Here is a 22,481-nt window from a genome sequence, read left to right as displayed (position 1 = left end):
TTCCTGACAAATGTCCTCAGGTCTGCATTCATTTCGCTTCACTCCCTGCCTTAAAGGAAATCATCCCTCCACCAAACTTGTCATGCTCACAAGGGTAGGAACTGATATACCTGCAAGGAACATGGAACTCTCAAGAACTGAAGTCACACGTCATTTTTTATCACCCTCCAATCTGAGACCATGAGGTGGAATAGGCATAGGTGTCCAGGAAGGTCCTTCTGTGCTCTCTCTCCCCTCTTAATGCCCTCAGGTCTAAAAGGGTATGTGGGCTTTCTAATTCCCATATTTTTTTTCATGCCCTGGCGTCCAGATTGTTTTTCTTCCTTCCCTGGCTATTTCCATTGTTTGTGTCCGGGAGAGGTTAGCTTGGAGGCCTTGGGCTGCTGGTGTCCTCTAACATTTAGCTAGGGTGAGGCCTGGAGGGTGCTGAGCCTCTTGGTACTGAGCTCTCATAAGTAGCTGCTTTCTCTGTAACTGGGGATAAGGCAGAAGGTAGTGTCAGCCCAAAGGACAGTCTTGTTGTTGCCACCAGGTGTTGCCCAGAAGCAGCAGTAGCAGCAATCTAACGAATGTACCCAGGGAAGGCCCCTACCCAAACTGAACAATGTAATGGAGCCCCTGAAGTACCCATTTCCCATGTTTGCCCCCACTCCCATCCATCCCATCATCAGATTTCTCAGGATGCATTAGAGAAGAAAGCATTGGAACATTATTAACTAGTGAGTGCAGACTTTTAAAAAATTTTTCAACAGCTTTATTATGATATAATTGACATAAACTGCACATATTTAAAGTATATTAAATAAATGTATAACATTTGACACACGCATACCACTGTGAAACCATCACCACAAGCAAAATAAGAAACATATCTGTCGCCCTCAAAAGTTTTCTTGTGCCTTGTCTTTTTTCTTGTGCTCTATTGCAGCCCAGGCAATAGCAGGTGCAGACTTGACTCTGTTATGGAGGAGACAGGTCAGTTGTGATAAGGGGCTCTTTGGGAGATATTCAGCCTATTTCAGCTTCCATTTTCCTCATCTGTAAATGAAGTGGATAAAAACTCCATTTTGCAGTATGATCTCCTCCTATTATAGCTTTTATATTTAGTTCTCTTATTTATTTTTCCTCTATATTCCTAAAAGTAATATCACACACAGAGACATTAAACTTAATACTTATATACGTTCATTGACATAGAAGTCCACAAGATATATTGTTTGGTGACGAAATACACAGTATAGAACAGCAGTTATATTTGGTCACTTTTATCTATACATATATCTATCTGTATCCACAGGTATAGGGAAATATCTAGAAGGACATTCATCAAAGGGCTGACAATGGTTATATACAAGAGGAGAGTTTCAGGTAATTTGTACTTTCGTTTTTGTATTTTCCTTCCTGTTTGAAGGTTTAAATTCATCAAGGAAATAGACACATACAGAGAATAGACCCTCAGGTGGATGGAGGAGGGAGCAGGGACAGGTCAGGCCATCCCCTCCACGTTGCTGGTATCCCTGACCTCTTCTTCCCCAAAGAGAGCCACTTTGTGGATTAGTTACTGTCACCGCCCCCCGCCAGTTTTTCCCATCACCAGTTTCTGAATACAGTTAAGGGTTCACTTAGGCCTGGGTCTAGCACCTTACTGTGGCTCAGAGGGGTCATTGTGTTCACCAGGGACCTCTCTTGACCCCTCCTCCTTCATATGTGTCAGCTCCTACAGGGCGATGATCAGATTCTCAAACACCCGGGCCTTGTTGCTCTCATTGTCACCGGTTTCCTTTGAGTGGCCCTCTTCGCCACGATATGAACAGCAGATCATGTATTTTTGCTTCCTGGCTCTATGTATATCCTCGGGAACATCATTCTTAGACCCAGAACCATCGCTGGTGCAAGGAGCTTGAGCCTGGGAACTGTCGGGGGAATCAATGACCAGAATTTGATCCTGAGGTCTGGACCTGCCTCTGAGGAGAGGGGCACCCATGGATGTAAGTGGAGGGTCCTGAGACCCAGGATCACATCCTCATCTGAGTCATCAAGGGTATCATCTATCTCTATCACTTTGCAGTCAGCACTGCTGATCACTATTAGTGGAAGGCCCTGAAATGCCACAGGGCTTGCTGCCCTCTCTCTGATTAGCTCAGATCTTTTGGGCCACCTCATTTTCATAAAAGTGTCATCCCAATCCTCTTCTCCCTTATCATCTTGATTAACTCCAGTAAATTAGGAAGATGCTCCTGATCACCTGCATACATCCTGAGAAGATGCTTCAGCCTGAAGTGCAGGTCCCCATTCAGCTCAGTTCCTAAAAGGAGCTGGTGCAGGTGAGTCTGGCTCGAATCTTTCTGAGCTATGATCCCTGCCTGAACAGCATTCTGGAGCTGCACTTCTAAATGGATCACATAAAGGGAGGCTTTCTCCCCTTGTGCCTGCAGAGTGTTAAAAAATTTACCATGGGCAGTGACACTGCTTTCAGACCCCCCCCCCAAATACCAATTTCATCACGTGCAAGATATCTGCCACACTTAGGTTGGGGTTGGCCGCCTGGAGCAAACGCATGACCTCCTGGGCGGGGCCCCTAAGGGTTTTTATCAAGTATTTGAGCTTTTCCTCCTCACACATATTCCAATCTGGCAGGACCCCATTGACTTAGATCCCCAGTTTTCCAAGGTTTCTTCCCCTTGGACTGGCACCACCCTCCCGGAGAACAACTTCATGTTTCTTTCTGCCGTGTTGACCCTTAAAGGACCAAGACTCCTCCCCAGGGACCTCAACATGGGATGGGCCCAAGGCGGCAAGCGTGTGTTCTGTCACTGGCTATTACCCGCAGGTGAAATGATGCTAGCCATGACACACGATGACGCTCTATATGAATATAACAAGATGTTCAGGCTTTTTAGAAAAGCCTAATTAACGTGCAGGAAGAATCCCCAGAGCAATGTTCGCGGGCTCTTCCTTCCTTGCATCTCAGAAGGGACTGTAAAGAAAAGGAAAAAAATGGTCAATAAGGTAGTCGACTGCAGGGAAGCAGTCTGCACTTGCTCCCTCTACCTTCCTGGACACCGTGGAGTACATTTTATATTTGCCCACTACCCTAAAAATGCCTTGCAGGAGACTGGCAATCACAACGTTCCAGAGCTAGTGGGTGTTCCCGTGCTAACAGGGTGCTTTTCTGAGCCACATCCATCCTCTCCTGCCAGTCCTCCAGGAGGGAGAGCAACTGTTGTTTCAAATTCTAGGTGAAATAATGTATGGAGCCAATGTCGGGCTCTCAAAATAGAGTGCAGTGGTCTAAGTCTCAACAGATTTGTGTTAATAAATAAGATCTCCATCAAACTGAGACTCACGGTGTCAGGTCTCAACCACATCCCCTTCTCAAAATTTCCCGTTATTAGATTCTTAGACGAGCTGGGAAACAAGTGCGCGCCTTCACTTTCTGTTTTGTAACAGGTGCCCTCCGCGAGAAAATCTACAACTGGGGGTTGTAGATCCCAGTCCTCAGGGCGTCAAGACTGCGCGGTCCCGGAGGGCAGGGAAGGGAAGGGTCAGCAGCGTGTCTCCTCCCTCATCCTGCTCGCCCACCCTCCGCTGTAGCCTGACGGAAAATTCCCTCTCCCACCTTCTGAATACAAGCCAAAGCGAATCCTCCATTACATTTTCTTGGGGAAACCGTCGGCCTACCAGCTCTGCAATCAGCCACAGAGAATTCAAGTTCGGATTCGTCTTTGACGGCCTGCCACGGAGAAAGGGAATAGGAGTTGGACACTCACACGCACATATTCCTCCCCGGGAGGAAATGAGGAAATGCGAAGGGGGTTCAAAGCAGGCAGCTTGCGATTCTCCCAGCCTCGACCCTTACCATCCCCCTGAAAACGCCCCCCTGCCCCAATCCAGGCAAATCCTACCTATTCAGCAGCATCCATTTGAACCCCACCTCCACTCTCAGCGCAGCCGGGCCAAGAGAGCGCTCCTTCCCCTGCCTTGGAGTTATCCATTCCCCAAGCCGGGAGCCGCCCAGTACTGCTGGGGCTTCCCCGTCCTCTCTGCGCGGGGCAATCGCGCCCCCTGTCTACCTGTGCTCTGCTGGAGGGCAGCGGATTCTCTGGTGTGGACAGCCGTGGATGCCGCCTTGAGGTATCCGCAGCCCTGCAGGGGAAAGAGATAACGCCTCCTCGGCCGCTAAGCGACCCAGAGCTGCCTAAAGGAGCAGCTTGGTACCGCCGCCCAGCTAGCGGTAGCCGAGTAGAGGCAGCACGGTTCCCATGGCAGCCACGGCCGCCCCCGCCCACCCGCCGGGACCTCCCAGCAGCCGCCGCTTCTTTCAGTCTCTGCCCATTGAGACAAAAAAGCGTGATGAGCCCGCTGGCGCGGCCAATCGGCGGGGCGCGGGGGCGGCGTCCCCGCGCAGCCTCCGGCCCCAGGCCCTTGCTCGCAAAAGGGGGAGCAGTCGACCGGGGCTGCGGCACACAGGCGCGGGAGCCGGCGCGGTGTCAAGTGCAGCTCGGACGCACCGACCGGGCCGATTTACATTTTACCCGTGAGTTTGCTGCTTCCCCCTCGCTTCTCTTCTCTCTCTCCCCTTCTGCCTCCACTCTCCTCCGCGCTTTGAGACCGGCTGCCTTAAACACGAGGTGGGACAGAAATCAAGTGAACAATGAGTTCCTCACCTTTGTATACGGGGAAGGGAGGGGGGAAGCATTTACTGAGCGCTTTCTGCGCGCAAATGCTCTTGCAGGGACATCTCATTTGTTCTTCTCAGCAGCCTTATGAAGGAGGTAGCAGCGTGCCCGGTTAGCAGAGAGGGAACTTCAGTACCCAGGCAGTATGGTTAAGAAGTGCAGACTAAGTTCATACCCAAGTCGACATGTCTGATTTCAAAGGCTGCCCCTTATAAACAATCCTCTCTACTCTCAGATTGAGGGTTAGAGGAGAAAAACCAAATTGGAGATGGGAGGGCCCATTTGGAACTATGTAGAATTAGTGAGCAAGGTCTATTATCTCCATTTTACAGATGAAGAAACAGAAAAGTTAGGCATCTTGCCCTGCATCAAAAGGCAGAGAAGTATAAGCATCCGATTATGCACTCAAGTCTGTTCTCCAAATTCCAGCTATTTGCCCAGCCGAGCCGCCTAGAGAGCATTTTTACATTGGTGGTCTCAAACTATCTCAGTCGCAGTCTTGATGTGATGGTAGTGCTAAGGGAGGGGGCGGCAAGGCAACGGGGAGTGGAGTGGGGAAGAGGTAGACAACTTTTATGTACAGAAGAGGTAACTGAGGCACTTTTCTTTCTCTTTTTTATGCTATTTTTTTGTGCTACAATAAGCTGCCTGTTTATTAAAAAAAAAAAAAAAAGTAAAACATGATTTCTACAGCTTATGATCCCACAGCAGACAGGGCTTGGAAAGGTTAAATGACTTGCTTGAAATTACAAACTGATGCCAAAATTCGGACCAAGTCTCTCTGGCGCCAGAACCCATGCTATTAACCGAAGTATGAGTACAAGGCTGGATGCCTCAGAATCATTGTGGAGAGCTTGTTAGAAATGCAGATTTCTGAGCTCCACTTCTGGGGGATCCTGGTTTGCTAGGACTAGGGGTGGAAAGTGTGATTTATATTTTTAACCAGTGCTGTAGTTAATACTGAAGTGGAGAGAGATCTGTGAGCCACTGTGATAACACCACATCATGCTGAGGGTAATAAGTGAATGAGCCTGCTGCCGATGTATCTGTCCACAGCATATCTGTCATGAATTGTAACTGCAGAGCAGAGGTTCCTACCTAGGGTCCTTCCTGAAATTGTTTACAAAGAATTTGGACTCTGTATATTTTTCTTTTCTTTTTTTTTTTAAAGATTGTATTTTTTTTCCTTTTTCTCCCCAAAGCCCCCCCACCCCCCCCGCCCCGGTACATAGCTGTACATTCTCAGCTGTGGGTCCTTCCAGTTGTGGCATATGGGACGCCACCTCAGCGTGGCACGATGAGTGGTACCATGTCGGCGCCCAGGACTCCAACCGCCGAAACGCTGGGCCACCTGCAGCGGAGCGCACGAACTCAACCACTCTGCCACGGGGCCCGCCCCCTCTGTATATTTTTCTAAGTCTGTAGCTTTGTACATTTTCAAATAAGTCTGTGGCCCAGAAATGGTGAGGAATCACCCTTCTACAAGCTTTCTTGGTAACATCATCCTCATTCACCTTGTACTTGAGGGAGAAGTGTGAGAAATGAAACACAGTTTGACCTAACCCCCTAGCCACAGCTCTCTGCCGCTGATACAGCTCTTTCATTTCCTGGCTTGAGGACAGGTTGCTAGGTTGCCCTTCTGTGAGCTCTTGAGGGGACCTCTCCTCTGCTGGATTTGGCATCCCTGGCCCCAGAGAAGGAGCAACTCCATGGAAACGGCATGCAGGGCTGTCTGGAGTGAATGGGCCATGAAGCCCAGTGACTGGGAAACCTGTTCCATTTTCCATGAATTCCGGTTCTTGGAGAGCAAGTCTTACTTCCCTTATGTAGACTGTGGCTAGGAGGCCCCTTGTGGGACTTGTTCTTGACTCCTGATGCTTGGAAGCAAGTGAACAATCTGATGCCCTTTGAGTGCTGTGTGGTTTGTCTTCAGCCTGCCAAGGTACTTTACCTGCACCTTTCTGCCTTCTTATTTACAACCCCAATACCTAGAGTTCCTTGGAGTAAACACTTCAAATCTGGAGATGAAGCACCTTCCATATGAGGACTGTGGCCTTTCTCTTGCAGATGGAATAGAGCTGGGGTGGTAGAGGGTAGAGGGTGTGAGAGGTAGAGAGAAGACTCAACTCATACAATCAGGGGTGACGCTAGCGTAGCTCTTGGGTTTCCTTCAGACTCTTGCTTCTGCTCTCCAGTACCGTGACATCTGACCCTGGGTCTTAGCAGATTCTTGTTCTGTATTTAAATTGGCTTTATCGGCAAATTAGGTGATCTGCAGTTGGACCTGGTGGGAGTGAGATCAAATATGACAAAGGATAGATTTTAGAGCTCCAGCAAAAGATAGTGAAAGGAAATGGACTGTGTAAAGGTGCCTGGATTGGGCCATTAAAACAAAGCAAGGGGCTCTTCATGCAAGGCTGGGAGGAGGATTTGCTAAGATGGCTTCAATTGGATACAGAGCATCCCTTATCTCTGGCCTCTTGTGTGGGAGTGTGTTCCAATTCATGGCTCTAATGAGACCACATTTTCCAATTTCAACAAAGAAACCTTAAAAGCTTGAAGGTTAGGAGATAAAGCTTTCAGTTGAAACAATAATAGCTGCCCTTGGCTCATTGCCTCCTCTGTGCCAGGAACTTTCTATCTGTTATCTCACTTAAGCTTCTCAGCAACCCTGTTGAGACAAGCATTTTTATCCCATTTTGTAGACAGGGAAACTGAGTTTCATGGAAGTTAAGCAACTTGTATAAGTCCACATAACTTGTAAGTGGAGGCCCTGGGACTCCAGCCCAGGGCTGTCAGACTCCAGAGCCCAGGAACGGCTCTTCTCTGCTGTCTTCCAAAGAAGAAATTTCAAATGCACTCTGCAGACGACCCAGTGCTTTAGACTGATTTCAGCCTTTAAAACAATGTAGTTGTAATCTTACCTTGATTCTGAGATTTCATTTTATTTTTAATGAAACTACTAATATATCTTATGGAGCAACTAATATCCTGGGTACTATGCTAAGTATTTTATATACTTCATCTCATGTGACCTTCATGACTATCATTTTACTGATAAGGATACTGAGGCTCAGAGAGGTGAAGAGACTTGGCCAGGGTCCCAAAACTAAGAAGTGGCAAAGCGAAATTCACACCCAAGGCTGTCTGACTTCAGAGCCCGTGTCTTCATGCTATAACGGGCTGCAGTGGGGAAAACAAATATGGCCCTCATTCTAAATTGGCTCCTCTCTGTCAGCCACGGCTCTGTCTCCTCCCCACGGCCTGTGTCCCAGTGCCATGCACCACTCATGCTTGTAAGCCTCTGTGCCGTAAGCCTCTTCCTCAGTCTAGAATGCCTGCCCTCCCTCCTCAACTTAATGAGAGCCTACTGGTCAGTTAAGGATCAAATCAGATGCTCCTCCTCAGAGAAAGTGTTTGAGCGCTCCCTGTCCCAGGTGGACTAAATTGCTCTTGTCTTTCTGCTCTGACCTTGATTAGTGCATCTTTTATTTTGCCTTCCAGTATAGTTTAGCTCATCGTTGACCTGTCTCCTCCACTAGGTTCCCAAGCCCTTCGGAGCAGGCACCAAGTACTGTTCACCTCTAGCTCCACAGGGACTTGCCCGCAGTGACTTAGTAGATGATCACTATGTGTTTGCGAGCTGACCAAAGGACCAGCTGAGGGATGCCCTGAATGAATGGGCGAATGAGGGGCTGGATCCTGGGGGAGTCACACAGGCTGTTCATGTGGACTAGACTGGCCAGGGGAGGCTGGAATCCCTGGGCTCACTTTACTAGGCTGTAAATATGGCAGGCACATCCTAGGATAGCTGGGCTAACTGCTCAGGGCTGATTCCAGGCCCATTCTGTGGTCTCTACTTTGGAATTCATGTGAAGGGGCCAGACTGTCCGGAATTGTTTCTATGACACCTTTACATTCAAAGAAAGGCCTTTCCTGCCTCCCGTGTGGACACAGGATTTGTTCCACTATACCACTTCTTCCGCTTCTGGCTGGCTTGAGAGTGTCGTGCAGGAGCATGTGCTCTGTGGAGAGAGATGGTGAAGTCAGGAAGAATCTTTTTTTTTTTTTTAATACCTTTTATCAAGGCCACCATGCCATGGACGTTCAAGCACTTTATCTCGTTTTATTTTATTAATCTTTGCAACAGCCTTTTGAGGTAGGTCCCTTGTCCTATTTTGTAGCTGAAGGAATGGAGACTGAGTTAAGTGTCTTACCTAAGGTCACACAGCTAAGCTAAGTGGTGGAGGCACAATTCAGTTTCAGGTCTGTCTGCCCCCAAAGCCTGGCTTCTTGACAGAAAAATACATGGGAGAAAGTGGACTCCCTCCTCCCCCATTCAGTGGAAAGAATTAGATTTATAAAATGATGAATTAGGTGTTTAAGGTAAGGTGTTTCTAAGTTATTGTTCACCTTTAATCCCTGAGAATGATTGGCAAAAATGGCAGAAGGAATCAGGGATGGAAAAGCACGATTCCTCTATCAAATATTATCCTGAATTCCCCCATGTGAGCCCCCTGTGACATGCACAGTATGAGGATGCCTAGAGAGCATTTCACCTTGTCTGCTTATTTTATAACTGAGGTGGATGAGGCTCCAAGATGTCAGTGAATTTCTAGAGGTCATGCAGGAGGTTGATAACAGAACCGGCAGTTGGAATGCTGGTCTGCCAAATCTTAGCCCAGTTTTCTTTCTGAGAAGTCAGCCTGCCTTATGCAGTCAGTCAACACGTGTTTATAGGTTTCTCAGAAAAGTGTGGGGAGGAAGTGGAACATTATTGCACTCTGAAATAAAAGAGGGGACAGACATTTCCTTCCCCACCCATCCTTCTTTAGGTGCAGGTAAAACCTGGGGGAGAAGTCCCTTGCTAGGTGAGCTGGGGAATGTTGGGGGCCCACATGGCTTTGGGGGCCTGAGTGGATCTGCCTCCTGCCTGGGGGCAAGGGAGACATCTTCTTTGGCTCTGGAGAGATGGTGGTGGCTGCCTGGGGCCCAGAAGTGCCCCAGAGGGATGCAAGGAGTGGGCCTTTTGAGACTTTGCTCCTGACCAGTTCTCAGCTAAAGGGTCCCAGGCAGAGGGGCCCTCCCAGTCTCCTTCTGGCCATGAGGGTTAAGGAAGTGAGGCTTCAGGCAAACATGGAATGTGGGGTGGGGGAGGGGTGATGGCAGAGCACAGGAGCCTGAGCCTACAGCCCTCCACCAAGAGAGAGTGTGGCTCCAGGGAGGGCAGGGTTGTAAGGTCAGACTGTGGAGTCTTGGATGGAGCAGGAGCAAGAAGCCAGAGAGGAGCCCGTGGGGGTGATTCTGGGAGGAGAGGCACTTAGAGACAGGTCCTGGGTGTGTCAGCCCAGGGAAGGCTGCAGTGGGCTTCCTGCAGTGCCTGGCTTCTACCCTTCCCTCGGGGACTCAGCCAGGGGTACCCCTTTGACCCTATTGTCCCTGTTGAGCAGGCCATCAACTGCAAGCATAATTACAGCCCCAATACCCTCCTTCCCTCAGGACCACCCAGCCCAGGATTCTGTGTGCAAACTCCGGGTCTGCAATTCCTACCAGGCTACCTGTCAGTCTAGATGTGAGTGCCCTGCCAGGTCTTGGGTCGTCGTGTCCTCTCCCCCTCTCCTCCTCTCTTCCTCTCCCCTACCCATGCAGCTCTATGCTTCCTCTCCTCCACACACCATCTCCCACAGCAGCACTTTCTTTCCTCAGCCCAGTGGAGCCCCTATTTCTTTCACAACAAAATCCTTCAGGTTCTCAGATCTGCAGTAAGCATTCATTTCTTCTTGATCCCAAATTTCCTTCTTGTGCCCTGGCTCCCTATTTACCTCTCATACTACCCCACGTGCTCCTGGATCATTCTGGGATGAGAGCAATCCTTTAGAGTCCTTACACTGCCTCTTCCCTCTGTCTCTCTGTATAGTGGTTCTGAACCAGAGACAATTTTGCTCCCGCTCCTAAGGGACATATGACAATATCTAGAGATATCTTTTCCTTGTCATAGCTGAGTGGGTCACAACTGGTACTACCGGCATCCAACGAGAAGAGGCCAGGATGCTGCTAAACATCCTACGGTGCACAAGACAGATACCTACAACAAAGAATTATCTGGCCCCAAAATGTCAATAGTGTCAAGGGTGGGAACCCCTGCTCTATCATATATCTACAGGTCTACAAGGTTAGGCTTGAAAATTGCCAGGTGTGGAGTCTTTTGGTGCTAAACTTCCAGGAACAGCTACTTTTTCTGTTCCTCAGTTGGGAGTAGGGGGCAGGGCGTTGCCATGAAACAGCTACAGCATGGTTAGGAATCTACAGAAAGACAGATGAGGGAGATTCCCTGCTCCCCAAATTTGCTACCAACTTTTAGAGAAAGTACCAGGCTATAACTTTTGAATGCCTTTCTGCTTCTGTCAGATAGTGCCACTTTTTGGAAAGAGAATAGCAGGTTATTATTCTAGCAGTTTATTAAATGCAGAATTTCATGTGGTGAAAGTTGAATAAAATAGGTTTTGGAGCCTTCCTTCCCCAATTTCATTTTCTTCAATCTTAAACCTTCTTTGAATATTAGAATATCTGCTGTGTCAGCAAAACACTGTAGAGGTGACTGTTCAGAAAAACTAACTGCCTTTGTTTTAATTTAAGGTTGATTTCTTCCTTAAGAGTGTGCCTATTTCTCAGAAATTGGCCCAGAGAGTTGCTCGTTTCCTTAGAGCTGAGTTTTTTGGGGCTCTGTTTCTAAGCAGTGAAAATGCTCACCAACAAATTTAATGGTCCGTCTAACCTCTTTTTCTCCACTCTTGCCAGTTCCTTGCGTCTGCACGCAGTTGTCCTCAGCATGGGGGAACAGGACCACTCTCCTGGGAAGGAGCTTCAGCACTGGATACGAACAGAGGCTCCAGGAAAGAAAAGCTGGCACCCCCAGGCCTATGCCCTTGGGGCTGTTTCCAACTTTATGTCTACTTTTCTGACCTTTCCTATTTATAAGGTTGTGTTCCGGCAACAGATCCATGCTGTGGCAGTGTCAGAGGCTGTACGACAGCTGTGGCATGAAGGCCCTCAATACTTCTACCGGGGAATCTACCCACCCCTTCTCTCCAAGACATTGCAAGGGACTCTGCTGTTTGGGACTTATGACAGTCTGCTGTACTCTCTCTCCCCTGTTGGGCCACATTCCCTGGGACACCGCTGGGCTGCAGGGCTCATGTCTGGTGTGGTGGAGGCTGTGGCACTCAGCCCCTTTGAAAGGGTGCAGAATGTGCTCCAGGATGGTCGCAAGCAAGCTCGCTTCCCCAGCACCTTCAGCATTCTCAAGGAATTCAACTCTTACGGGTTTTGGGGGCGGCTGTCTCTGGGCTACTATCGTGGTTTCTGGCCTGTCCTTCTCAGGAACAGCCTGGGGAGTGCTCTGTATTTCTCCTTCAAGGACCCCATCCAGAATGGCTTGGCACAGCAAGGCTTGCCTCATTGGGTCCCTGCCTTGGTGTCTGGGAGTGTCAATGGAACAATCATCTGCCTCGTTCTGTATCCTCTGATTGTGCTAGTTGCCAATATGCAGTCCCAAGTTGGCTGGCAGAGCATGCCAAGCCTGTGGGCCTCTGCCCAGGACGTGTGGGACACTCGGGGCCGAAAGGTGTTCCTAATCTACCGTGGAGGCTCCCTGGTCATCCTAAGGTCCAGCGTGACATGGGGCCTCACTACAGCTATCCATGACTTCCTGCAGAGGAAGTTTCATTTCAGGAAAGAGGTGAAAGACTGACTAGCTACAGCAAATGTGGCCATGGCAACTTTGTTATTCTAAGCTTTTCCAGGTTGGTCATAGCTTACTTCTTTGGCTTGGTAACCTAATACAACCATTCTATAGCATCTTTGAACTATCAGTGCACTAGAGAAGTTCCCAACTACCAGCCTATTGGGCACAGACAAAGCCCAACAGGATTCCTTGGTCAGAAAGAGAAAGTCACCCTAGTCTCTCCACAGCTTCAACAACCTCAGACTCACGTGGACTTTGAATAACTTGTAACCCAGATGAAATGTCATTCCTTTAAGGAATCCCTTGACAATAAGAGGAAACTTTAAAAGATGACTTTAATTGGGGCACTGTGAGTTCTGGGACCCCTCCAGTTGTCCTCTAGACTAAACCGAGTGGAGGACCAGGAACTCTCATTTCAAAGGACTAAGCTTGACTCTTAGGATGGGGATTCCATAGAACTTCTCAGATGGCTGCATTTTCATGGCATTATTCACTACCGCCCCCCAACTACTCTCACTTCTCAAGGCTGTGAGTCCTAGTTTCAAAGTGGCAACTGTGGCTGGAAATCCTAAATTAGACTTGCCTCAACTCATCAAGTGCCACAAGAACTGGTGGAGCTGGAGGTGGGAGTGGGAAGAGGTGTGGTTCCTGGATGGATAGAAAGAATAGACTTTGAGGGAAGAGTGTAGTTGCATGCAAAATAGAAAAATTTACTGTAGATTGCTTGGTGTTATCTGCTGGGACATTTTTGATAGCAACGCGATAACATCTCCTAGAAACCACTTGAGTTTCCCTAAGAAATCTGGAAGTGAAATGACCATATCTCTTCACAAATAATTGCATATTTTATTGCTGTGAATAAATATAGTTACTGTGACATACATTAAAGATCAGAAATCTTAGCCTGTCATTCAGAGCCATTCAAAATATGGTCCCTATATAACTTACAGCATTTTATACACCATTGCCACTTAAATAGATCTCATACACTGGCCAAACTGGACTATTCTCTCCCCAAACATGCCGCCAACTTTCCCATGGCCTTGCTTTGGCCCACACTATTCTCTCCATCTGTAGTCTCCCTTCTCCACATGCCAGTCTGCCAAAATCCTTCTAGTTCCTCAAAGCCCAGCTCAGGTGCCACCTTCTTTGTGGAACCTCTTCTGATTTCCCACTGAATGTGACGTTAATCTCTCCAATAACACTTCATACATGGCACTGATTCCATTATGTCACTGATCTCATGTGGCCCTGTGTTCTTCTTGGTGTTCTTCAATACCTCCTACTAGATTGTCAAACTCCTTGAAAGCAGGGATTCTTATACACATTTTTAAATCTCCCATTGTGCCTAGGTGCTCAATAATGTTGGCTGAATTATTGAGTTGATTGTCAAGCTGTGATATGGTCTTTATCCTCAGGGTGCTGTCCCTTGTACATGAAGATACTGTTGACTCACTGTCAGCAAGACACATGCCTTTGGGGTGTGATTTTCTTTTATTAGTGGATTTAGTTTTGTGCTAATGATAATGATGCTGCTGCTGATAATAATAACAGTAATAAAAATGACTTTAAACTGGAACATTTGATGAGTTTGTGTTATTGATGGCACCTTTGCTATTAGCAACACTATAGGAACTGAAATTTCACAAGCAGAAACATTGCATAACTGTCCCATTCATTTCAACTCTGGAATTTTGAGGATTTACAAGATGACATGTTGCAGATTTCCCCTTATAGCTGATATCATGATGATGACTTCCGCTTGCACATCCTTATTGAACTGAACATGTCATTTATAATGACCTGATTATAGATCCTAGTAATGAGAATTCCTCACTGAATATCACAGAAATTAAAGACATAGCTGTAGACGGTATGAGATCAGAGAGCGTTTGCCAGCGAGGTTAACAGAAAATGGCTGGTCCAGAATAGCTTCAGACCAGTTCCCACATCTGATCCCTGTGCAGACCTGGACAGGGTGGGACAGAACTCTGCTTGTGGATTCAAGGATGGGGAACACGGGGTCTGCACAAGGGAAGGAAAAATAGAACAGCAACTAGTTATAGTTCAAGGCTAGCTCTCAGAAGGACGAAAATATTCTTTACAAAAATCCATAACTTGGCTATGGCTTTGATTTTTAAGCTGAAAAGAAGGGAATAAACTACCATATTCCCCCACTTTTTTATCCAAGAGATACATTTATTTGCAAGTATGCTGTTGTCGATGAAAATAATCCATAATCAATCCATAAATGAAAATTTGGGTGAGTTTATTCTGAGCTAAAATGTGAGGACCATGGCCCGGGGCCTTTTTTCCTAAAGGAAGGAAGTGTGCCAAAGAAGTGGGGTGTACAGAGTGGTTATATACCCTCAAAGAGGATGTTTCACACACGATTGAAATGCCCCTTTTACAATAGTCGCAAGACTGCTCTGTCGGCACAGCGATTGATGGACACAGCAGGTAGGTCTGCTATCTAGGCGGGCGCAGCAGGAAGCAAGTCTGTTGTCTCGAGCTGGGTGGTCACAGGTGAGCTGGGTGGTCAAAAGTGAGCCCAGCAATCAGTTCCTGGTCTAAAGAAAGATGCCTATCCTTAAGGAAACGCCAATGTGGGGGGAAGTTGCACCTTTATCTTAAGGCCATTTGTTCTTGCCACAGTAAATGTTTAAAGCAGATATACAGTGCATGCTTGATGCCCATGTCAGGCCCTTTTGGAAAAACAAAGGCCAAATTAGGTTTACACTAAATGACTTCCTCATATACTCCAATATATCCTATTGCTTGCCATTTCTATTTGTCACTATCGATTTCCACTTATGTCACTGTGTCAGTCCATATCCCTTTCTTCATTTTAACTTCTTATTTAGAAATAATTTCAAACTTATAAAAAGTTGCCAGTGTAAGTAAAGTATAGAGAACACCCATATAGCCTTTACCCAAATTCACCTAATTCTCTGTCCACACACACATATTTTTTTCTTGAACTATCCAAGAGTTGCAATTTTAATATTTCTAGATTCAATATGTGTAAATTAAAATTCTTTTTAAAAGACCGTGTTTTATCTCTATGACAATGGCACAGTTAGTTATTATAGAATATTAGAAAATGAAAACTCATGGCATGTTTTAAAGCTATATTCATGGTCATTGTTTAAATTTACTATATTTGCCTTTATAAAAATTTTAAATTTACATTATTTGTGTTAATACTTGAAGCTATGCAATTATAATTTAAACACAGATTTACAACTAAAGCCTGTGATAATTTAAATGATTGATTTTTACAAATTGGTTCATGTGAAAACTTAGGCAAAATTATAAAATTATATAGACCTATCGAATTTTTCCACTTAAATCTTCTGAGTAAAGTTTGGATGTAATAGTTTTCTACCTAGTAAATGTAAATATCAATAGTTTTGTGATGTTGATGTGGTTATATTTTCTGACTTTTTTTTCTTTTTCAAAAACAGCTTTATTGATGAATAATTGACATACAATAAAGTGCACATAATTTGCGTGCAATTTGATAAATTTTGACATGTATATACCTGTGAAACCATCACCCCAATCAATATAATGAACATATCCATCACTCCAAAAACTATATTAGTTTGCATTTTCTAGAGTTTTATGAAAATGGAATCACAAAGCACGCACTCTTTCTTCTCTGTTTTTTTCATTCAGAATAATTATTGTTTTTTTGTTTTGTTTTTTTTTAATTTTTATTTTTTTCGGATGTACATCATATTTCAAATTCTGTATACATTACATCATGTTCACCACCCGAACATTAATTATAGTGCATCCCCTCACATGTGACCCTAATCACCCCTTTTACCACCCCCCCCCCACTTCCCCAATGGTAACCACCAGTCCAATCTCCAATGCTATGTGGGTTTTTTTTGTCGTTTTTATCTTCTACTTATGAGTGAGATCATATGGTATTTGACTTTCTCCCTCTGACTTATTTCACTGAGCATAATACCCTCAAGGTCCATCCATGTTGTCACAAATGGCCGGATTTCGTCATTTCTTATGGCTGAGTAGTAGTCCATCGTGTATAAATACCACATCTTTTTTATCCATTCGATGACTTTTGGACCTGAAGTCAATAAAATAAAGAGGTAATAAATACCTATGTCTATTTAAAACTTATAAAATGTAGAATGTAACACTAAAGCTACTTGGTAGAAAAAAGTTGAAAGAATAAAAATCCGTGTATAAGCACTGTATATTTCTGTCTAAATATAAACTACATCAGCTTTTATAAAGATCAAGGTAAAATAATAACTAATGTATAACAACTATTATCACAATTATGTGGTTTATTAAGACAATTTTGCTTTAGAAATGTATTTTTAAATAGTAAATAAAATAGTTTACATGTTTGGGATAACTGATATAGTATGGTATATTAATGTTAATAAAATAATGTTATATATGAGAGAAAAAAGCATAATAAACCAGGAGAAAAGTGAAGTTTTCATAAAAGAATAAGATTTAAAAAATACTATATTTCCCTATTCTGTTCACTCTCCAACTTCTCTGTTTCTTTCACACCATCTTCCTTCTCGTTAATCTGCTATGCCTCCTCCCCCATCTTCAGTCCCAGCTGGTGACCTTGCTTTCCATTTCATTAAGAAAAGAGAAGCATTTGAAGAGAACTGCCAGTTAAAGGAATATTTATAAAGCTCTCACCCATGGAAGGACCACCCCGGAGAAGAAATAGAACACCTTGCTAACCCCCTCCTCCTCACTCCCCAACCCCCAGCCCCCTCACTGATGACATTCCTCCACCCATCCTAGAGGTAACCTCTATCCTGACCATTGTGATATCATTTCTTTGCTTTACTTTATAGGTTTATCTTCCATACAAGCATCCCTAAACAGCACAGTTTTGTTTTACAGACATTTGAACTTTATGTACTTTATATACCTGGAATTGTGACTATCTTCTTTCACTCCACATTATTTGTGAGCGTCATCCATGTTGTTGCAGGTAGCTGTAATTATTTCATTTTTAAAAATTGTGATTAATTTTTAAAAAAGTCTCTTAGAAAAGTTCCTTAGAGCAGTTTCGATTCACAGCACGTTTGAGAGAAGATACAGAGAGTTTCCATATACCCCCTGCTTCCACACATACGTAGCTATAACCACGGACCTGCTAGGACCGGTTCACTGACCCCATCTTATCAACAGGGTAATTAAGAGTTGTTTTTCAGGCTCTGAGAATCCCCCCTTGTCCAGTTCAGGCCGCTTGAGACCACCAGCCCATCAACTGGGCCTGTGCAAATGCCCAATCAGTGACCCTTTTCATATCGAGGGACTGAAACTCCACCCCGAGATCATACTAACACCACCATTTTGTGAACACACATCCTCTGAAGAGCCATGAAGCTCGACTACACTTGCGCAGATCATGGATTACCTCACTTCTCCTTACCTCCAATCATCTATCTCCACACTTCAGACTGCCCTGCCCTTCATCCCATAAATTTTGCCCCAAGCCCTGGATTGAGGAGACAGATCTGAAAGCATATGCTGCCTGTCTCCTTGCAGATTGATCTCACAATGAAGCTGTTTTCTTTTCCCAAAAGCTGATGCCATAATAATTGGCTCTTTATGCACATCAGACAAGAGGAAAACAATTTTGTGCGTTAACATAGCCTCCCCCATTATCAACGTCCAACATCAGAATGGTACATTTGTTACAAGTGATGAACCGACATCATTATCAAAGTCCATAGTTTACTGTACGGTTCACTCTTAGAGCTGTATATTCTGTGGGTTTGGACAGATGACATGTATCCACCGTTATAGTATCATACAGAGTAGTTTCACTGCCCCCCAAATCCTCTGTGCTCCACCTATTCATCCCCTTCCCCCACCTTCTGGCAACCACTGATCTTTTCACTGTCTCTACAGTTTGAACTTTTCCAGAATTTCATATAGCTGGAATTATACAGTATGTAGCCTTTTCAGATTGACTTCTTTCACTTAGTGATATGCATGTAAGTTTCCTCCACGTCTTCGTGGCTTGATAGCTCATTTCTTTTCAGCACTGAATAATATTACATTGTATGAATGTATGAAAGTTTATTTGTCCTTTCACCTACTGAAGGACATCTTGGTTGCTTCCAAGTTTTAGTGGTTCTGAATAAAGCTGTTATAAGCATCGACATGCAGGTTTTTGTGTGGACACAAGTTTTCAGCTCTTTTGGATAAATACCAAGGAGCACAATTCCTAGATTGCATAGTAGGCATATGTTTAGTTTTGTAGGAAACTGACAAACTTCAAAGTGGCTATACCACCAGCAAAGAATGAGAGTTCCTGCTACTCCACATCCTCCTCAGCATTTACTGTTGTCAGTGTTCTGAATTTCAGCCATTCTAATAGGTATGTAGTGATATCTTATTGTTATTTGGTTATTTCACTTTCATTGCTGTATGTACCATTGTATGAAGATACCATAATTTATCCTTGATAACTTTGAGGGACATTCTGGTTGTTTCCAGTTTTTGACAGTTACCAAACAGAAACACAGGTGTCTTTAGGATATTTTTACCTAAGAGTGGAATTGCTGGTTTCTAGGGTATGGGCACCTTCAGCATTACTAGATGGTGCCTAACTTTTTCTAGAGACTAACTTTTCCTGATCGTCATGTACCAATTTACGTCCTTACTAGCAGTGTTTAACATTGCTCCCCCTGCTGGCTAACATTCGGTATTATCAGACTTTAATTTCTGCCAACTAGTGGGTGTAAAATAGTCTCTCATAATTTAATTTTCCTGATTACAAATAATATTGAGCATCTTTTCATATGCCTTTTGGACATTAAGATTTCTTATTTTGTGATGCATTTATTCAAGACATTTCCCAAATTTTTTCTATTGAATAGTGTGCCTTTTTGAAATTAATTTGTAGGAGTTATTTATAATTCTAATTTTAGTCCTTTGTTCTTTATATGTGCTACATATATCTTTCCCCACTTCGTCTCCTGTTTTTTGATCATTTTCTGGATGGTTTCTTTCAATAAACAGAAATTCTTAACTATAACATAGTCTAAGTTTTCAATCTTTTTTCTTCATGCATGCTGCTTTTTGTCCCTTTTCAAACAAATCTTTCTCTTCCCCCAACATCAGAAGATATTCTGATATGAATACGAATATGAAGATATTTCTGTATATTTACATTTGGCAGTTCTATAGTTTTGCCTTTTACACTTAGGTTTGTGTGTGTGTGTGTGTGAGGAAGTTTCGCCCTGAGCTAACATCCGTTGCCAATCTTCCTCTTTTTGTTGCTTGAGGAAAATTAGCCCTGAGCTAACATGCGTGCCAATCCTCCTCTACTTTGTATGTGGGATGCCTCCACAGCATGGCCGACAAGTAGAGCAAGTCGGCACCCAGGATCCCAGCCGGCAAACCTGGGCCACTGAAGCAGAGCGCACAGAACTTTAACCACTCCACCACGGAGCAGAAGCTACACTTAGGTTTTTAATATCGTTTTGCCAAGTGTGTGAGAATAGAGATCCAATTTCATTTTGTTCCTTATAAATACCCAGTTGCCCCAATATCATTTGTTGAAAAATCTCTCCTTCCCCCACTCATTCACAATGCCAACTCTGTCAAATATCAAGTGTTCATAAATTTCTGGGACTATTTGTGGCCTCTCTATTTCATTGATCTATTAGTCTAATCTTGTGCCAATATGGTATTGTCTTAATTCATGCAGCTTTGTAATAAGTCTTGATACCTGATAGGGAAAGTCTTCCCACCTCATTTTTGTTTTTCAAGAATTTCTTAACTGTTCTTATAAATATCTACTAAAACAGATGCTGAGATTTTATTTTCTACAAAAATTATTGCTGAAAATTTAATTTTAGCAAAAGAAACTGTTGAGTTTTAATGGATGCAAAAATAATGGTAGAGATTCTAATTTTGATGTTTCTCAGAGTTTCATAGTATTTTTCATTGTGTCTAACATATTTTTTGTTTGATTTTTATTAGTAGCTGAATTTTTTAAAAAACTGCTAACAGTAAACAGGATTTTCAGGAATGGGTTTATAATGAGTTTCTTATAGCTAATGCTCTTCCGTTTTGTTTTAAGAGGGAAAATATATCTTGCGTTAAGAAATCAGTTTAATGTGTTGATCCCTCATATTGACATATTCAATATAATATACTATTATCTGTAAGAATGCCAATAATTCATTAAGTTTTCAAAAAGTAAACAGTACACCTTAAACAAATTACTGTGTTAATGGAGAGGAACTGTGGGATGGAGCACAAAAAGCTCAGGATGTCTGTATCTAACTGCCTACTTGACGTTTTCACTGAGATGTCTTATGGGCATTCCAAAATTAATATGTCAAAGATCAAACTTTCTAGTCCCCTTACCAACCTATCCCTGGTCTTCCCACTTCCAGCGGTATCAACATTTTCTGATAATTTCAATACAAAGAGTCCTAACATATAGGGGTCTTGACTCTGATTCACCACTATATTTCCAGTGCCCAGAAGAGTGTCCCATACATAGTAGGTGCTCAATAAATATTTGTAGAATGAATGATGGTCCCTGCCCTTAAGAAACGTTTGAGTGAAAATTATTCAACAATCCACACAAAGTAGTATGTGAAAAAGCCAAAAGATTTCTGTACTTTCTTTTCTACTTTTAGACCCACAGCCCTTGTTCAGCACCTTGTTATTTTTTACCTGAACAACTGCCACAACTCTTTTTAATGGGTCTCCTTACCACCTTCCAATGTGAACATTAGACGAAATCCAAACTGTTTAACATGACATTCAAGGTTCTCCATGATCTGACACCAGTTTACTGTTTCCATCTTATTTTTCTTTACTTAAACATTATGATTCCTGATGTTCCAACCATAAAGAATACTAGGTATTCCCTGAGTGTGCCCTGTGCTTCTCTTTGTTCTTGTTTTCCCCTCTGTGTGGAATTCCATTGCTCCCATTTATTCCCTCACCAAATGATAGCCATCCATTATGACACAATTGAAATGTCATTTCCTCTATGCAGGTGTCCCCAACACTCCCAGGTAAAATTAGGTTTAACCTCTTTTCCACTTTCCCCTGGTACTTAATAAACTTGATGTAGCACTTACAATCATAGAAGTCATAAGTGTTAGATTTGGAAATAGTCTTGGTGATCTTGTGGTCCAACTTTCTCATGCTATAAAGGGCGAGAGCAAGAATCCAGGTCTTTTAATCTGCTTTGTGTCTTAATTATTTGTGGACATATTTTGTGTCCTTCACTTGATGGGTCACTGGGGGCAGAGATAGGGTCTTATTCACCTTTGTGTTCTCCATGATACCTAATACAATCTTTTACACATAATGGATATACTATGAGTGTGTTTTAAATGACTTGAGAATTAACATCAGAGGGATGGATAAAGTAGAGGTACCATTCATAATAGTTAATGTTTATTGAGTGCATGCTGTGTGCCAGGTACTATACCAAAGCTTTATAAGAATTATCTAATTTATCACACAATCTTATTGGATAAGCACCACTACATGTTTTCATTTGCCTGAGATCTCACGGCCAGAAAGTTTTAGAGCCTTGGCCAAAATCCAAATTTGTCCGATTCTAAATCTTTTGCTTTTCATCATTGTGATATAATGCAGAGCAACACAGTGGTAACTCAAGCATTATGAGTTTGGAAGATGGTTAATGGATGAGAGGCTAATTTTTCTTTCCTGGAGGACTTAACAGCTGGGTTTGGAAAGGTAGCTTGGGACTAAATTGTGGAAGGCCTTGAATGTCAGGCATGGTATGAGAAGTCATCTCCTTTCCTCTACTTTCCATCTGCACCAGTCTAGATCCTGATTACCTTTTGAAGCCCAACTCAGGCACTACTTATTATATGAGAACTTCCAGAACCTTCCAAGTCACAATGAATTGCCCTGACTTCCATAGCTTTGTTTATATCTCTGCCATGTTGCATAACGCTACTTTTTAAATTTTTTGAATTATTTTATTGGGGTCATATTGGTTTATAACGTTGTGTCATTTCATGTGTACTTTATTCTTTATT

General features: G+C 43.8%; 2 protein-coding genes across 2 annotated transcripts; one reads left to right on the top strand and one right to left on the bottom strand.

Moving 5' to 3' along the window:
• Positions 1–1,500: 1,500 nt before the first annotated feature.
• On the bottom strand, positions 1,501–4,120 carry ZCCHC18 (zinc finger CCHC-type containing 18). The gene is given in 7 exon segments (XM_014855960.3): positions 1,501–2,010; positions 2,013–2,195; positions 2,198–2,486; positions 2,488–2,651; positions 2,654–2,977; positions 3,620–3,733; positions 3,906–4,120. Coding segments are annotated over 5 exon segments (1,200 nt in total). The 5' UTR covers positions 2,850–2,977; positions 3,620–3,733; positions 3,906–4,120; the 3' UTR covers positions 1,501–1,642.
• Positions 4,121–4,262: 142 nt separating this feature from the next.
• SLC25A53 (solute carrier family 25 member 53) lies at positions 4,263–14,000 on the top strand. The gene is made up of 2 exons (XM_014855959.3): positions 4,263–4,537; positions 11,478–14,000. The coding sequence occupies exons 1-2, from the start codon at positions 4,263–4,265 to the stop codon at positions 12,427–12,429; spliced, it is 1,227 nt and encodes a 408-aa protein (XP_014711445.1). The 3' UTR covers positions 12,430–14,000.
• The last annotated feature ends 8,481 nt before the right edge of the window (positions 14,001–22,481 follow it).

The sequence above is a fragment of the Equus asinus genome, chromosome X, assembly GCF_041296235.1.
Source record: "Equus asinus isolate D_3611 breed Donkey chromosome X, EquAss-T2T_v2, whole genome shotgun sequence".
NCBI lineage: Eukaryota > Metazoa > Chordata > Mammalia > Perissodactyla > Equidae > Equus > Equus asinus.
This window is presented reverse-complemented; position numbering and strand designations above follow the sequence as displayed.

What these genes read in the sequence shown, in the direction of transcription:
- SLC25A53 (XM_014855959.3), top strand. Translation starts at nt 4,263, where the DNA reads ATGGCAGCCACGGCCGCCCCCGCCCACCCGCCGGGACCTCCCAGCAGC. An exon ending in GGCCGATTTACATTTTACCC is followed by an intron (nt 4,538 to 11,477) that starts GTGAGTTTGCTG and finishes CACTCTTGCCAG; the next exon opens with TTCCTTGCGTCTGCACGCAG.